Source organism: Oncorhynchus mykiss, chromosome 3, assembly GCF_013265735.2.
Source record: "Oncorhynchus mykiss isolate Arlee chromosome 3, USDA_OmykA_1.1, whole genome shotgun sequence".
Classification (NCBI taxonomy): Eukaryota; Metazoa; Chordata; class Actinopteri; order Salmoniformes; family Salmonidae; genus Oncorhynchus; species Oncorhynchus mykiss.
In genome coordinates, this window is record NC_048567.1 from 26,608,126 (window position 1) to 26,622,504 (window position 14,379).

A 14,379-nucleotide genomic window follows, 5' to 3' on the forward strand; every position below is an offset into this window, starting at 1 on the left:
GTTTGGAGAAAATAAAGGAGACCAACTCAAATATACAAGTTCCTTTTATTAGCATTACTACAGGGGTAAATGTTTTATTGCTACAATTGTATGACACATTCTGTACAATGATACTTTTACAAATGTTAGATCGATGAATATAGTAATTGCGATCAAGACCTCATAACAGTTTTAGCACTTCCCACACTCAGTGACTTTCCCCTTAAAGTCCTTCAATGACCTCAATGACATTTTTAAACAAAATACTTACCTAATTGAAAAACATGGTTTTCAAACAACTGAATCACAGGCTATAATATGAACAAATTCTCAGCTTCCATAGTTGAGAAATTCAAAAAGGCAGAACCTTCATGGCTATCCCTTGGTCTCTACTCGTCATCATTGTTTACCCTCTTCCTTTTGCCTATCTTATGGTGCCTCTGCTTGAAGATGTGACGTGAGCGTTATTGTCCATTTTACATTCTGTACTAACAACTCGCATAGCGTTACAATGTAACTTCGATGTTAAAGACCAGATACATTGTGGATGTTATCTTTATCAGTCTGTTTCAGGAATCTCTGCCATCCAGTCTAGTGCAAGACACCCATACCTCAATAGTATGAGCTCAGGTGGGAGTGAGTCCCTGGGTGCCTTGGCATGGGAGAACCCGGATACATGGGGCTGGTTGTTGAGTTCCAGTAAGTTGTAGACGGCCCAAAAAAGTTCCCAGGTGACACGGGCATAGGGGCGGCATGCGTGTTCATGAAGTTAATTTTTGGCTGGTGGCTGTGGTAGGGCTGGGCATACGATACCTCAGTCTGGTACTTCACAATGCCCCCTTCTCCGCCGTGGCTCTGGTGGGCCTGTGAGATGCCCTGGAAGTCAAACTTGTAGGCGTAGCGCTTGCCGTGCACCTTGGTCATGATGTTCTTGTCGTAATAGTAGCGCAGGGCGCGGCTCAGCTTGTCATAGTTCATGTTGGGTTTGCTCTTGCGCTCGCCCCAACGCTTGGCCACCTCGTCTGGGTCAGTCATCTTGAACTCGCCATTGTTGCCCTCCCAGGTGATGATGCTGGAGTTGTTGCTGTCCGACAGCAACTCCAGCAGGAACTGCCACAGCTGGATCTGTCCAGAGCCTTGGAAGAGAAACGGGACAGGGGGTGAGGGGAATGGATTCATCAAAGGGCTGGATTCTGTTTAAGCGAGCAAGATCTGTTTCTGAAATGCTTCTCTTAAGGGTAGGATTGTTTTATAGATTAGTATAGTTTTATCCATACACACTTCATTTTTCTGTATTTGTATAGATTTGTAAGTTGTTTTTTTGCTTGAATATCCATATCTACTATTGTGTATTGATTTCCATGTCATTCTTTATGCGATGTGCACTGCACAGAACACCGTAAGAATTATCACTGTGAATCAATGTCATTTTTATTTGTGTCAATGAATCCCTTAACGGATAGGTTGCCAACTGGCAATTTGACACAAATACAATTACATTTATTCTCATGCACCATTGATATCTCCTTCTCGTGGACTATTTTGCTATTGTCATATCAATCTATGTCCCATGGGTGTCTGTGTCTGAGAATATAACTTGCATAAGAGATACCACCAGGATTCTAAATACACTTTCAAGTTTGAACTACTTCAGCAAATGTGACCTTTTTCACTGTGTGTCATGGAGAGAGACAGAACGTGGGTGGACCAGGCAGAAACCTACCCACAGGCCTGTGAGCGCTGGGGTCAGGCAGCCTGTATGAACTGTGTTTGCCTGTTCGTTTCTTGGAGTGGAGGGCTTGGCCTTCTGTGAGGAGATACAGAATTAATTCTGTCAAACAGGGTCATTCTGGTTAACGGGAGACAATAATTAAAATGTTTCAGCCTAGTTTTGCTGAGGGCGAATGTATAATGCTATCGTCTAGGTGGACATTTTTGTCAATGTGCCATCCCAGACAGGGAAGGTACGACTTAATTGTTCTCTTTTTAAGGAATACCTCTGCCCTCTGTTCTCCTATTCAATCTATTTTGGAGTGTTACAGTTCATGACACCAAAGCAGACAGTGTAAAGGCCACATTTGTCACCACCTTTTTGGTTCACCAGTTTAACATGATGCATTATGGGATATGCTCTCACCTGGGTTGGCTAGACGACTGCTGATGGGACCTAATGCTTGGTATGGGTCTGCAAGGAAATTCAGGGTTGGAAAGGTTAGATTGTTCTGTTAAGACATTGTTGGCTTGACTATGGTATAACGGTTATACCAGTATTACAACAAACTAAGGTCAGGAAACGAAAAAGCAGTACAGATGCACACCTTGCACAATTCTCGGCGGAGGCTCTGTGACTCTGGTGCTGTGTTGGTGCTCCATGGGAGAACCTAAATCATAAACATGATGTGTTTTATCAGTTTTCTCTATCATTATTATTCCATCTTGAACTACAAAATTCTTGACTTAATGAATTTATTCTGCCTCCACTGTGAAACACTGTAGTAATAATTTCTAGAACTAATCTGATACAACTATTAGTATGAATCTACCTTAGTGCTCACAAGAAATGTAAAGCACTGAGAATGAGATGTGACGTCGGTTATTGTACCTTTGGTTACTGCAGGCAGCATGGGGTTCGATGACCAGCTGTTCCTTCTGCCTATCTCCTCATAGCTGTTCTCTGCTCAAAAAGAAGGGAGGGTGAGACGAGGCATCCACAGGAAGAAAGTTCAGACGGGTAGCAGGGTGAATCCATTTTAATTCCATCACTTTTTGACAGCATCCCTTTTGATTTAAACAAAACTTTCCATAATGTTTGTACATGGCAGAAGTAGTCAGAAGATTACATTTTGGACTTGAATACCAAAACATTTAGGAGATAAAGGTGCTCAAAGTTGACCCATTTTGCATACCATATCATGAGACATCCATGTCTACATCACCGGAAAGTATAAACAGTTGAATATGATACCAGTTAAAAGCTTATAAAAAGGTTTTTCAAATAAATTGAGATTTTTAAATGAAAATTGACTTTTTGACCTTTTTAACGTTAATTATCTAAAAACATGTCAACTCTTTCTTCATATATGCATATGTTGTAGATTAGACCCTACTTTACATAATCTGAGGTGTTTGTGTTGTGCCCGCCATTGGTTGAGACAGAACATGCTCTTGAATACAGGGTGGGTGTCAATCATAGAAATAGAATGGACCTATATTTGAATATGAAACAAATCGGAGTTTCAGCGTTTATTGATTTGTTTCAGGTGAAATTACATTTTTATTTTCAAGAAAGTATAAAATAGTTTGACAACACTGTTTGTAAGCTTTTACATTATAGCAGTCTCAACTGTTTATCTGTTCCAGTGATGAAGACATAACTGTCTCGTGGTATGGTGGGGTTTGTAAAATAGGTCAACTATGAGCACCTTTTATCTCTTGAATGTTTTTGCATTTGGGTCCAAAAAGTAACTTAGTGAGAACTTCTACAATGGGCAAATTATGTCTGGAATGTTTCATTCAAATCAAAAGGGGGACTGTCAAAAGTGATTGAATTCAAGTGTATTTACCCAGCAGCCATAGACGGAAGGATTTTTTTCCAAACACAATCATGGTATCAATAATTGCTTCTATTTCACCAGTTGCACGTCCGAGTACTTGGACAGACTAAGTTATAAGGATCATTTAGTTGTAATGTCAGCCTGCGGTACCTCGGAGGGCCTTACTACATGAGAGAGGTCAACACTGACCTAGCCTGCAACGTAATTTCCCAGAGTAGCTCAAACTGCGCATGCAATGTTTTCAAAAATTCCTCCCATGTAGCAAGATGGGGACACACTGAAATGATACTCCCTGATCATCAAATGCACCACTGACCATTCCCATAGAAAACAATGGGGTATCGTCATCGATGGCTTCGTCCATATTTTTTTTACAGTCTATGGAAGGAAGCCCAAAAACTGACTTAAAAGAGTGATTTGAGGCAGCCAGAAGAAAACAGAGAGCTGAAGATGGTCCAGTAATCCTTGGGGTGAGTGTCCTTTTGACCGGGCCACCTCTGTTGCCACTAGATTGTCAATTGTGTCCCAAAGTGGGACCCGTACTCGCCCATTTCTCTGCCGGTGCAGCTGTTTCCTGTCTGAAACTGACTTGAGACGTGGACTCGTCAAATAGTTATCAACTCAGGGCAACGCTCCGCCAAAAGACTTTAAAGCGCTCTAAACTATGTAATCTAAAAAGGCAACTCAACACTTAATTTTGAAGTATTTGATCTGCCTCAGAGGTTTGAATAAATTATTCCTGCCACAAAACCCCTCCATTTGAATCCCCTTCTCATTTTAAGGCTGTTTATCTCAATGTTCGCTAGCTCCAGGTTCTTTATGCATGCAGTTTAAGGATTTTACACTGTCACTGTGTTCTTGGTAATGAGTTGTGAAGTTAATTGTCTTACCTGATTTAACCTGTAGTCTGGGTTGTTGCTGTGTGTTGTTGGTTGGAGTTGTGGGGTAGGAGAAAGTAGGGCTGCCTAAAAAGAGATTCAAAGAAGGTTACAAAATGGATACATAGATCAGTTATGTCCTCGTGGTGTATGAAAATAGTCATATGAAAAGTTTCTACGAGTCCCAGGCCGTAACCCTTACTCTGTCGGAGGTAATTGAGGTGGCCGAGCAGGATGTCAGTGTTGTAGGCGGACGTGAGGCGCATCATATCCTCCTTGGTCATCTTGCAGAGGGCCTTGCCCTCCAGTGTGTGGAAGTGCATGATGTCCACCTCTTCCAGGCTGTACTCCTTGATGGCCCAGTCCAGCCACTGGCGCACATGGTCCTGGGTCCACACCTCAGGGTCTGGGACCAGGAGGAAGAGGAGGACAGGGAGAGAAGGAAGAGAGATTGGTAAGTCGTGGTAACAGGAGGTTGTTGTAACTCACACAGACCCATCATCTCATCAAGTTGAGAAGTTACTCTTTTGAGTAAAAAAAAAAGTTAAATGTAAATGTTTTCTTCTCCTCAAATGAAACTTAAGGTGTTTATAAATGTACAGTAAGAACCCAAAGATGACGTACGAACCTCATGAATACCCCAAAATATCAGACAGTTTGTAGACGCCTAGCCTCTGTCTGTACCCTAGGGCAGGGGTTCCCAAACTGTTTTGCTTTGTGACCCACCAATTGAGTTGGCCTTTTTGAGTCGAGACCCACCATAAGGGTTGAGTGGTGAAAAAAACAGACACAGACCAAATAATAAGTAAAACATATCTTGGCAGCGGAGAGAAAATGTTGCAGTTTTATAGCTAATCTCCTACATTTCCTACAATTCTATGCATTTTGACATGGCTAATGTTGTGTTCTTATGCTCAAACATTACAAAATCAATGGGGGCTGATTGTCTAGCTTTTATTTAGTTGATTGTTAATATTCAAAGATTATAGGCTATTATTGATAAATAAATAGGTCCTTTATGTTTTCTACATACTTTCTATTTGGTTTAAGTTTACACTGAAAGCATTTTCATTCAGTGTCCCAGAAGTGGGTCCTGACCATCATCAACTTGATCATCAACTTTTCTTTTTCTTGAGCGGATGGTCAAGGGGCTGGAACATAATTACAAATCATTTGTTGACTGCAAATTGACCTCAAGATGCCCAAACGGATATTTGATTAAAACATCATTTCAAACCTTGCTTACATTTTTGAATCTTATCTATTATGTGTGGGAATAATTTTAACAGATTTCCAAAATGTAAATCCCTTGTAGCTGATTTGCTGGTGTTTTTATAAAAAAATGTATGTCCCAAAATAAAAAATTATCAATGTTGTTTTTGTGTTCAGAATTTGGGGGGGATGGGGCCCTGCCCTAGGGTCTTCTTTGTCCTTGTTTAACACAGCTGTGATGTAATATCCATATTATCAAGGCCACTAGAATAGCTTGGCCTGTGTGACTCAGGCTAAGAATCAAACCTTGTAGTCTTGTCTATTAATTGTATAGATTTCACACACCTAATGTCTCATGTTTGGAATGTCATCTTAGGTGGAATCTCCCAACAATGACTCACTGGCTGGATTCCATTCCATAAATGTGCTCCCTTCCCAGTCCCTAAAATCTGCTCTTAATGGCTGACTCCCAAATGATGGAAGATCATTTAACAAGTGAAGGCAATATGATGGGAACACCAATCCAGCCTATTCTCTTCACAGATCCTTGTGTGCCTTAGGATCTGGGCACCCCTCCGCTGAGTGTGTTGGCACCTCACCTGCGGGCACTATGACTCTCTTCTCCTCTGTGGCGCTGTTGGGCGTGGTGGCGGTCTGGGGGCTGGCGCGGGGCTCAGGGTATGAGGCCTGGTAGGCCAGCTGACCCCCTTCGTTGCTGCTCATGTGTCTGGAGCGTTTGGTCACACTGCAGTCCACAGGGGACTCACGACTGTTGAGAAAGAATGGGGAGATGAGTAATATTCTGGTATGATTCTGTGTGATCCTGTTGCAGTATTTATTATGGTGATGGTAAACTCTCTTGAATGAAAAAAAATATATAACACTAAGTGGGAATGTGGTATATATACCACTAAATAAGTTGTATAACTTCTCTCAAAGACTGCTAATTGTGATGCACCCTCCCTCACCTGGTTCCGTTGATGTGCTCTCCTCTTTTCCCAGGGTTCTGTGCTCCCGGCCCGGCCCACTCCGGCTCGGTGGGTTCTTGGCTCTCTTCGGAGGCCTGGCTGAAGCTTCCCGGTGACGTCATCTCGCCCTTCATGTGCATGGTCGTGGCGGCAGGGAAGGGCGACTCGAAAATGGACTGGTCCTCGCTCACCACGGACAGTGCTTCCTGCCGGCATGGACAAACAGTGGAGTCAGCGGTTACGGTAAGTATGGGCCACAACTAGTCATGTGATGATGGTAGCCAGGAAACTGCTCACACCTCTGTGAGGTTTTTCCACACAACGTTGAATGGAACACACATGATGAAATGTTATACCCTAATGAGTCTTGTTCTATTGATAAAGGATTTATTATTTCACGTTTCTAACTTTGTCATATTCCAGATGTCTTTAGAATATGTGATTGGTGACATGGCAAATAGAGGATTGTGGCATAAAGTTTATAAATCTCTGTCATTATTGATCAATTTAGCTGTATCATAATGTTTGATTGCAGTTACTTGCGGAACACTGGCATCGACGTTTGGAGAAATGAGAGCTTCCTTGATCTTTGTCACAGTTTTAATTCGTTGGGATTGGGGTGATGGTGGGGGGGAGCTTGGTGGAGTCAGATCAAGATTTGAGACGCTTTCTTTGTGCTGCTTCCTGTGTTTAACACTGACAATGGCCCCCAAACTCCAAACCATTCTTCAAGATGGCACTGTGTGTGTGTGTGTGTGTGTGTGTGTGTGTGTGTGTGTGTGTATGTGTGTGTGTGTGTGTGTGTGTGTGTGTGTGTGTGTGTGTGTGTGTGTGTGTGTGTGTGTGTGTGTGTGTGTTTGTCTGCGAGGGAGTGTTGTGTCTATACAGTGGGTAAGGATAGGCCTTGTTTTTGTGTCTTTGTGTGGGTAAGTATATATGTGTAGGTCTAAGTGCGTGTGTGTTTAGGACTTCACTATTGTCTTTGTGGCTCGTACGTCAGTGCCGGGCTTTTTCGGTGGCCCACAGGAAATCTGGCCCCCATGTGCAGAGAAACCTTTTGGCACAGGCCAAGGGAAAGGAAACAGAGGGGGGCCACTGTGTAAAGATGTGGCTCATTTTTAAACTGGAAAACAACCTAGGGTTGATGAAGGTAGGGGAGGATTGGGTACGTTGGAGAGCAAGAATACACAACCTTGATTGAAGTTCAAAGTGCCACACTTCCATTGTGTTACCTGAGCATTGTAAAGTGTTTCATGCATTGTACACATTTAGTGGCATTTCCTTCGTCAGACTAACAGTGACAGGACTGTTAGCTATAGCAACATTTAAGCTTAATTGAATGACATTAATATATCAAACTGACATTATTTCAGTACTCATACTGAAATGTTAGTACATGTGATGTTTGTTTTCAGTGGTAGAGGAACAACACATCACAGGTCCACCACACTTTCCTCCCTGACCGTTACCCTTTCTCTCTCCTCTCTTTGTCTCTTTCCTCTCGCTTCTCTCTTTCTTCTCCCTGTCTGTCTCTCTCCTCCTCTCATGTTGTGCAGAGGTCCTGACAGCAGAAGTGAAACTAAGGGCTGAGCTGAGAAGAGGTTGAGGCTGAGCAGCAATGATTCATGGAAAGTGTCATGAGCACCATTCTCATATTGTAATGTTATGCATTGGAGTGATCAATTGTTCAACTCCTTATCTTTCATTAGGTTCATTCATTGTTTCAATGGCATATTTGTGCATTCACAGCCCCAAGCTCATACACCTGCTCTTTCCCCCCCCCCTCACTCCCTCTCCCTCTATAGCTTGCAAACTGACACAAATATACCGAATGTGGCCTGACCGCCAATGCCACAACTGACTTCCTGTTCAATGAGTTTCGTAGAAGCTAGGCCCTGTTGCTGAGGGACACAAAATAGTTTTGAAAACAATTTTGTCTGCACACACACGGCATACACACATTTTAAAGTTCTGTCAGTTCTGCTGTCAAAGTGAAATTCTTTTTTTGGTTCATTATATTTGTGCATTATCACACTTAGGCCATTTTTATCTATTGAAAGGTTTGTACCGAATGTACTAGGCCCACCTAAGGCTAATACTAGATACTGCCATAAAACGGGCTGTTGAACAAAATACAAAAGCCAACAGAACCATACACAGGCAGAACATGTAGGACTGTAAGTTAGAAGTCTGTTGTCTCAGGTTCAGCTGCTTAATGGTTGATGGTTAGCAGCACATCAGATAATCATCTTATGAATCATCCGCATAGGGTGGTGCTCACACAGTTCACCAATAGTGACACATCCTTGTACCACAACCATACTACCAACTGTTGTGAAACATCCTTACATCCACAACAGAACTCTAGCTTAATAACCTCTATTGGAACTCAAACACAGTGCAAAAGCAAACAAATATTTACTTGTCCAACACCTGCTTCCCACCTAATCTCTCTTACAGTTCCTAGATACAGTTGAAGTCGGAAGTTTACAAAACTAGTTTTCCAACCACTCCACAAATGTATTGTTAACTAACTATAGTTTTGGCAAGTTGGTTGGGACACAAGTAATTTTTCCAACAATTGTTTACAGACAGATTATTTCACTTATCATTCACTGTATCACAATTCCGGTGAGTCAGAAGGTTACATACACTAAGTTGACTGTGCCTTTAAACAGCTTGGAAAATTCCAGAAAATGTCATGGCTATAGAAGCTTCTGATAGGCTAATTGTCATCATTTGTGTCAATTGGAGGTGTACCTGTGGATGTATTTCAAGGCCTAACTTCAAACTCAGTGCCTCTTTGCTTGACTTCATGGGGAAATCAAAAGAAATCAGCCAAGAACTCAAGAAAAAAATGGTAGACCTCCACAAGTCTGGTTCATCCTTGGGAGCAATTTCCAAACACCTGAAGGTACCACATTGATCTGTACAAACAATAGCACGCAAGTATAAACACCCTTGGCCAACGCAGCCGTCATACCGCTCTGGAAGGAGACGCGTTCTGTCTCCTAGAGATGAACTGCAAATCAATCCCAGAACAACCGCAAAGGACCTTGTGAAGATGCTGGAGAAAACGGGTACAAAAGTATCTATATCCACAGTAAAACGAATCCTATATTGAAATAACCTGAAAGGCCGCTTAGCAAGGAAGAAGCCACTGCTCCAAAACCGCCATAAAAAAGCCAGTCTATGGTTTGCAACTGCACATGGGGACAAAGATCGTACTTTTTGGAGAAATGTCCTCAGGTCTAATGAAACAAAAGTAGAACTGTTTGGCCATAATGACCATCGTTATGTTTGGAGGAAAAAGGGGGAGGCCTGCAAGCCGAAGAACACCAACCCAAACGTGAAGCACGGGGATGGCAGCATCATGTTGTGGGGGTGCTTTGCTGTAGGAGGGACTGGTGCACTTCACAAAATGGATGGCATCATGAGGGAGGACAATTATGTGGATATATTGAAGCAACATCTCAAGACATCAGTCAGGAAGTTGAAGCTTGGTCGAAAATGGGTCTTCCAAATGGACAATGACCCCAAGCATACTTCCAGAGTTGTGGCAAAATGGTGTAAGGACAACAAAGTCAAGGGATTGGAGTGGCCAACACAAAGCCCTGACCTCAATCCTATAGAAACATTTGTGGGCAGAACTGAAAAAGCATGTGCGAGCATGGAGGCCTTACAAACAGTGGCCTCCAACAATTTTGGACCCCGTTGTGGCCCCACACATGGGGAGTATGAAATAATTTTTACATAGCAAAAATTAGTTATCATTCTTTTTTTACATCCATTATTAGGCAGTGGCAACGATGATAATTATTAACATGGTCTTTTGCCTGCAATGCAGTGAAGAAACAGATGACAACAATAACGTCTAATGTAAATTGCCCCTCTAACAGTACAACTGGACCCAGCTTAGCCCCCCCAGTTGAAATGGTCTAGAACCGCCACTGCTTACAAACCTCCTGACAGTTACACCAGCGCTGTCAGGAGGAATGGGAAAAAATTCACCCAACTTATTGTGGGACGCTTTTGGAAGGCTACCCGAAATTTTTGACCCACGTTAAACAATTTAAAGGCAATGCTACCAAATACTAATTGAGTGTATGTAAACTTCTGACCCACTGGGAATGTGATGAAAGAAATAAAAGCTAAATCATTATCTCTACTATTATTCTGACATTTCACATTCTTAAAATAAAGTGATGGTCCTAACTGACCTAAAACAGGGAATTTTTACTAGGATTAAATGTCAGGAATTGTGAAAAACTGAGTTTAAATGTATTTGGTTAAGGTGTATGTAAACTTCCGACTTTAACTGTATATCTTTGATCCACAAGGGAGACTGATTACTAGTCTAAATCAAAGGCTTGTAGACTGCAATGCATAACTATGGTTAGATTAACTTTTGTTCTATATCATTGCTGAAGTTGATTTATGTTGTGAATGTATTTTAGCTTTGATCTGTGCGTATGGTGCCTTTCCACAGAGGCCTCGCATTGCAAAGAGTTTGTCTACCAAGGTGAATGTTCATTGCCAAACAAGAAAAGATTGACTCCGCTAAATATTCAATCGTCTATGATTTTAAAAAGTCAATGGATAAAAAGTGTACAACTAAAAGAAAGTTCATTATGCTATTGTTTATCACAATTTAAATGAATACATAACTGCCCATTGAAACCAGAGCCACATATCAAGAAACTTTGCTTATTGTATGCAGTTGATCACTAATTCACTACGGTGATCCATGTAACATGTGACCAACTCTGTCCTCAATATGGTGTAGAAGCCAAGAAAGCAGAAGTAGAGGTTGAATCGAGCTGATTTTGCAAAGGCCTGCAGCAGCTGCTCCTTCAACATGCAAAAACATGTGGTTTTCACAACTTTTGATATGGCGACATCATAGCTTCTGTTACATGGCTTTTAGCCAGTAGGAACATAAAGCATGTACTGTAGCTGCCAATAATAAAGGATACACATGGAGTATGAGCACGGTCGTCTTAGTTATATTCAGAGTTAATGTATTCACATCTAAAACATTGCAGTGCCTCGACACATCCAGTGACTTGATTCTGTTTTGCAAAGACTCTGCCTTTTTCGTGTGGATGGAGCGGAAATGTGTGCGGAAAGTCTGAGGTTTGAGACAGGAAGCCTGCAGAGCTCAGATAACGACACCTGACAAGCGCTCCTGTTTGCAGTTCAGGCCTCTATATTCTTTAAATAACTTTGTGACAAAAACAACTGACTTTATCTGGATGTTTTAGAAAATATCCATGTTTCAGTAGATGGGCCATCATATTTAAGTTTTAAAAGTGTGTGTGTGTGTGTACGTGCGTGCTCCTAAATTACGCTCTCTATATCACTGTAATAACATCCATTTTCAGTAACCAGAAGTAGCCTATTTATTCCCTCCCTCAGATTATCTGAATAGTAGCCTACGTATGTTAGTCCTATGTGTTGTAACCTCTATAGGGTATGAAGCAAAGTAATAATCATTTCGTTATACGTTTCTGGAAGTGATTTGATTTCAGTGGACGAGAAACAGGATGGACACCTGCAATGCGTGAAAGTAGGCTAAAGTTGTTGGTCCAAAGCGTATACATTTTAATCAAGTTTAATAACATTTTAATGCAAATGGATTATTCCAATGCCTTAGCTACTTCAAAATATCATCAACATGGTTGAGGAACCAATTTCAAAACCTGTTAAATCGTTTATTTCGTTTTGTTATTAGCCTCTAAATTGATATGTTTCGTTCTGCAAATAGGCTGAATTGATCGTGAGGTTTATAACCTTGGCAGAATTTCCATTCGTTGTTTTAGTGCCTTTTTTCTCAAAGTTGAAGGTCCTTGTTGCTTTACAGGACACGCTATTTAATCGGGTGCTACATATTTTGTCGAACTATTCGTTAACTGTTTGGTTAAATTCACCCTATTATGTGAAAATAATAATCGGTAATGCTATAACAAGGAATACCTCAATACTTTATATTTGTAATTGATGCTGTTCGGTTGTCTTGGTCAGGGTTTTTGCCCCACCTTCATGACAAAAATGCGTTTCAGAACCATTAGATAAGTCAATATTTTATCCATTCCAAATCTAGTAGCCTAGTTATTCTCATCAATTTCGGTAAGCTTGAGATCGTCTCTACATTACCCCCATTTTAATAAATCGATTAAAGAAGAGTCATTTCCTGAAGTCCTTTTGTTAATTGGATAAAATAATCCTAACAGTTATTCATATGTTGTGGTAATTATGATTTAATGTCGAAAGAAATGTAAAATATGAAATACCAGTCATCTCATTGATTTCGATCCTCCAACTCTATGGAAAGTAGCCTTCTACTCCAAATACGTTCCATGGCGCCAAGACACCTGCCACGAGCGCGCTCCTATAAACTTGTACTAATCAAGATTGCTTGTATGCTGTGTAATGTGCCTCAAAGGTGTCGTCTTTATCATCAATTGGGACAGGTACATCACTTCTTTTTAAATCACCTTGAACTTTCTCTAAACTAGCATATGTGCTTTTAACCCAGGAACGTCTGCATTAAACTTGATTAAACGAAACAATTAAAATAGCGAGTTTTGCGCGCCCCTTTTTACGCGTGCAGTGCTGGACACCATTTCGTTTTTATCGGTGTGCAAAGATGTAGTGGTTACTTGTGTTATTAAAGAGCCGACATACAACCACGAACGGGAAGGAAGAGGAAATTTTGTACAAGAAGGAAAGAGTGGGGACCTCGCATCACCGCTTTGCCTCTCTCACTCAGAGACGTGCTAAACAACTCAGTGGGTGGCTGCGTATCGTTTTCACAAGCGACATTAAAACCAGTTCAATCGCCTACCTTTATCGTACAGTCCATTGTAGCAGTCACTCAGTCGTTGATTCTCATTTAGTCATTTAAACACGTTATAACTAGTCTGGATAGCCTGACTGAATCGCATCAACCCATACACAAGCGCATTTACCCTTTGGCGCAAACCATTGCAGCAACAATTCTTGCTTAGTCCATAACCGGATGGCAGCTTTTTTCTCTCTCTCTCACTCTAAATTGGGAAGTGAAGTCACTCTAACAACGCATTAGGGCTGGGTCCCTACTGGTGAAACGAAGTCCTTTTTAATTTCTTAGAACATTGCACACACAAACCTGTTGATTAGCCTACAAACCAACGATGACAATCTTCCTAATCTGACTGTGCCTAAAAGTTGATCAGGCTGATGATTGGACATAGAGCAATAAAGGTGCAGATATGGTTGGGCTTCTATAGGCATTGCTCCGAGTGTTGTTATCATTCAGAAATGTTTTGAGAAATATGGTGCATTTTGAGGTGCACAAACACATTACATAATGTGTGTTCCAAGCAACATGTAATTTACAAATGAATGTAGGCCTATTTCTAATTTGTTATTGGGCATTGTTGAGATGAATACATTCGCTTGTCATTCAAAAGCCTGTTGCTTGCAACTTTCTAAACTTAAACTTGAATAGCCTCACCATAATAACCATAGTGGTAATGAACATTGTATACCCTTCCTGTAGTTTTTCTAAATATGACTCCGGAAATTGCAACTGATGTCAAAAAATCTCTGACCGCAAACTTGCACACTGTGATAAAAAGAACCTCATTACAAAGTAAGACCATGTTCCCCTTAGCAAACGAATCATTAAACGTTCTCTGACAAATAACCATCTATCGTCGATGTAGGAAAGGGCATATTTTAAGACCTTTACTTTCTTAGTCAGCAAGTAGGCCTATAGATGGTGACTATAGATATGGCTATAAT

General features: G+C 41.2%; 1 protein-coding gene across 3 annotated transcripts; it reads right to left on the bottom strand.

Annotated features, from left to right (window-relative positions):
- Positions 1 to 26: 26 nt before the first annotated feature.
- On the bottom strand, positions 27 to 13,673 carry LOC110516190 (Friend leukemia integration 1 transcription factor). Of its 3 annotated transcripts, none has more exons than XM_021594751.2 (10): positions 13,439 to 13,670; positions 6,592 to 6,797; positions 6,223 to 6,392; positions 4,614 to 4,817; positions 4,424 to 4,498; positions 2,582 to 2,653; positions 2,298 to 2,360; positions 2,117 to 2,164; positions 1,703 to 1,786; positions 27 to 1,115 (listed from the first exon to the last, which is right to left on the bottom strand). In XM_021594751.2, exons 1-10 carry the CDS (start codon positions 13,454 to 13,456, stop codon positions 592 to 594), a joined length of 1,464 nt encoding a protein of 487 aa, XP_021450426.1. In that variant the 5' UTR covers positions 13,457 to 13,670; the 3' UTR covers positions 27 to 591. The 3 variants fall into 3 exon arrangements, with proteins under 3 accessions (XP_021450426.1, XP_021450436.1, XP_021450431.1); XM_021594756.2 differs by lacking the exon at positions 13,439 to 13,670 and adding an exon at positions 12,885 to 13,404 and having other exon boundaries at positions 574 to 1,115; XM_021594761.2 differs by lacking the exon at positions 1,703 to 1,786 and having other exon boundaries at positions 13,439 to 13,673.
- Positions 13,674 to 14,379: the final 706 nt, after the last annotated feature.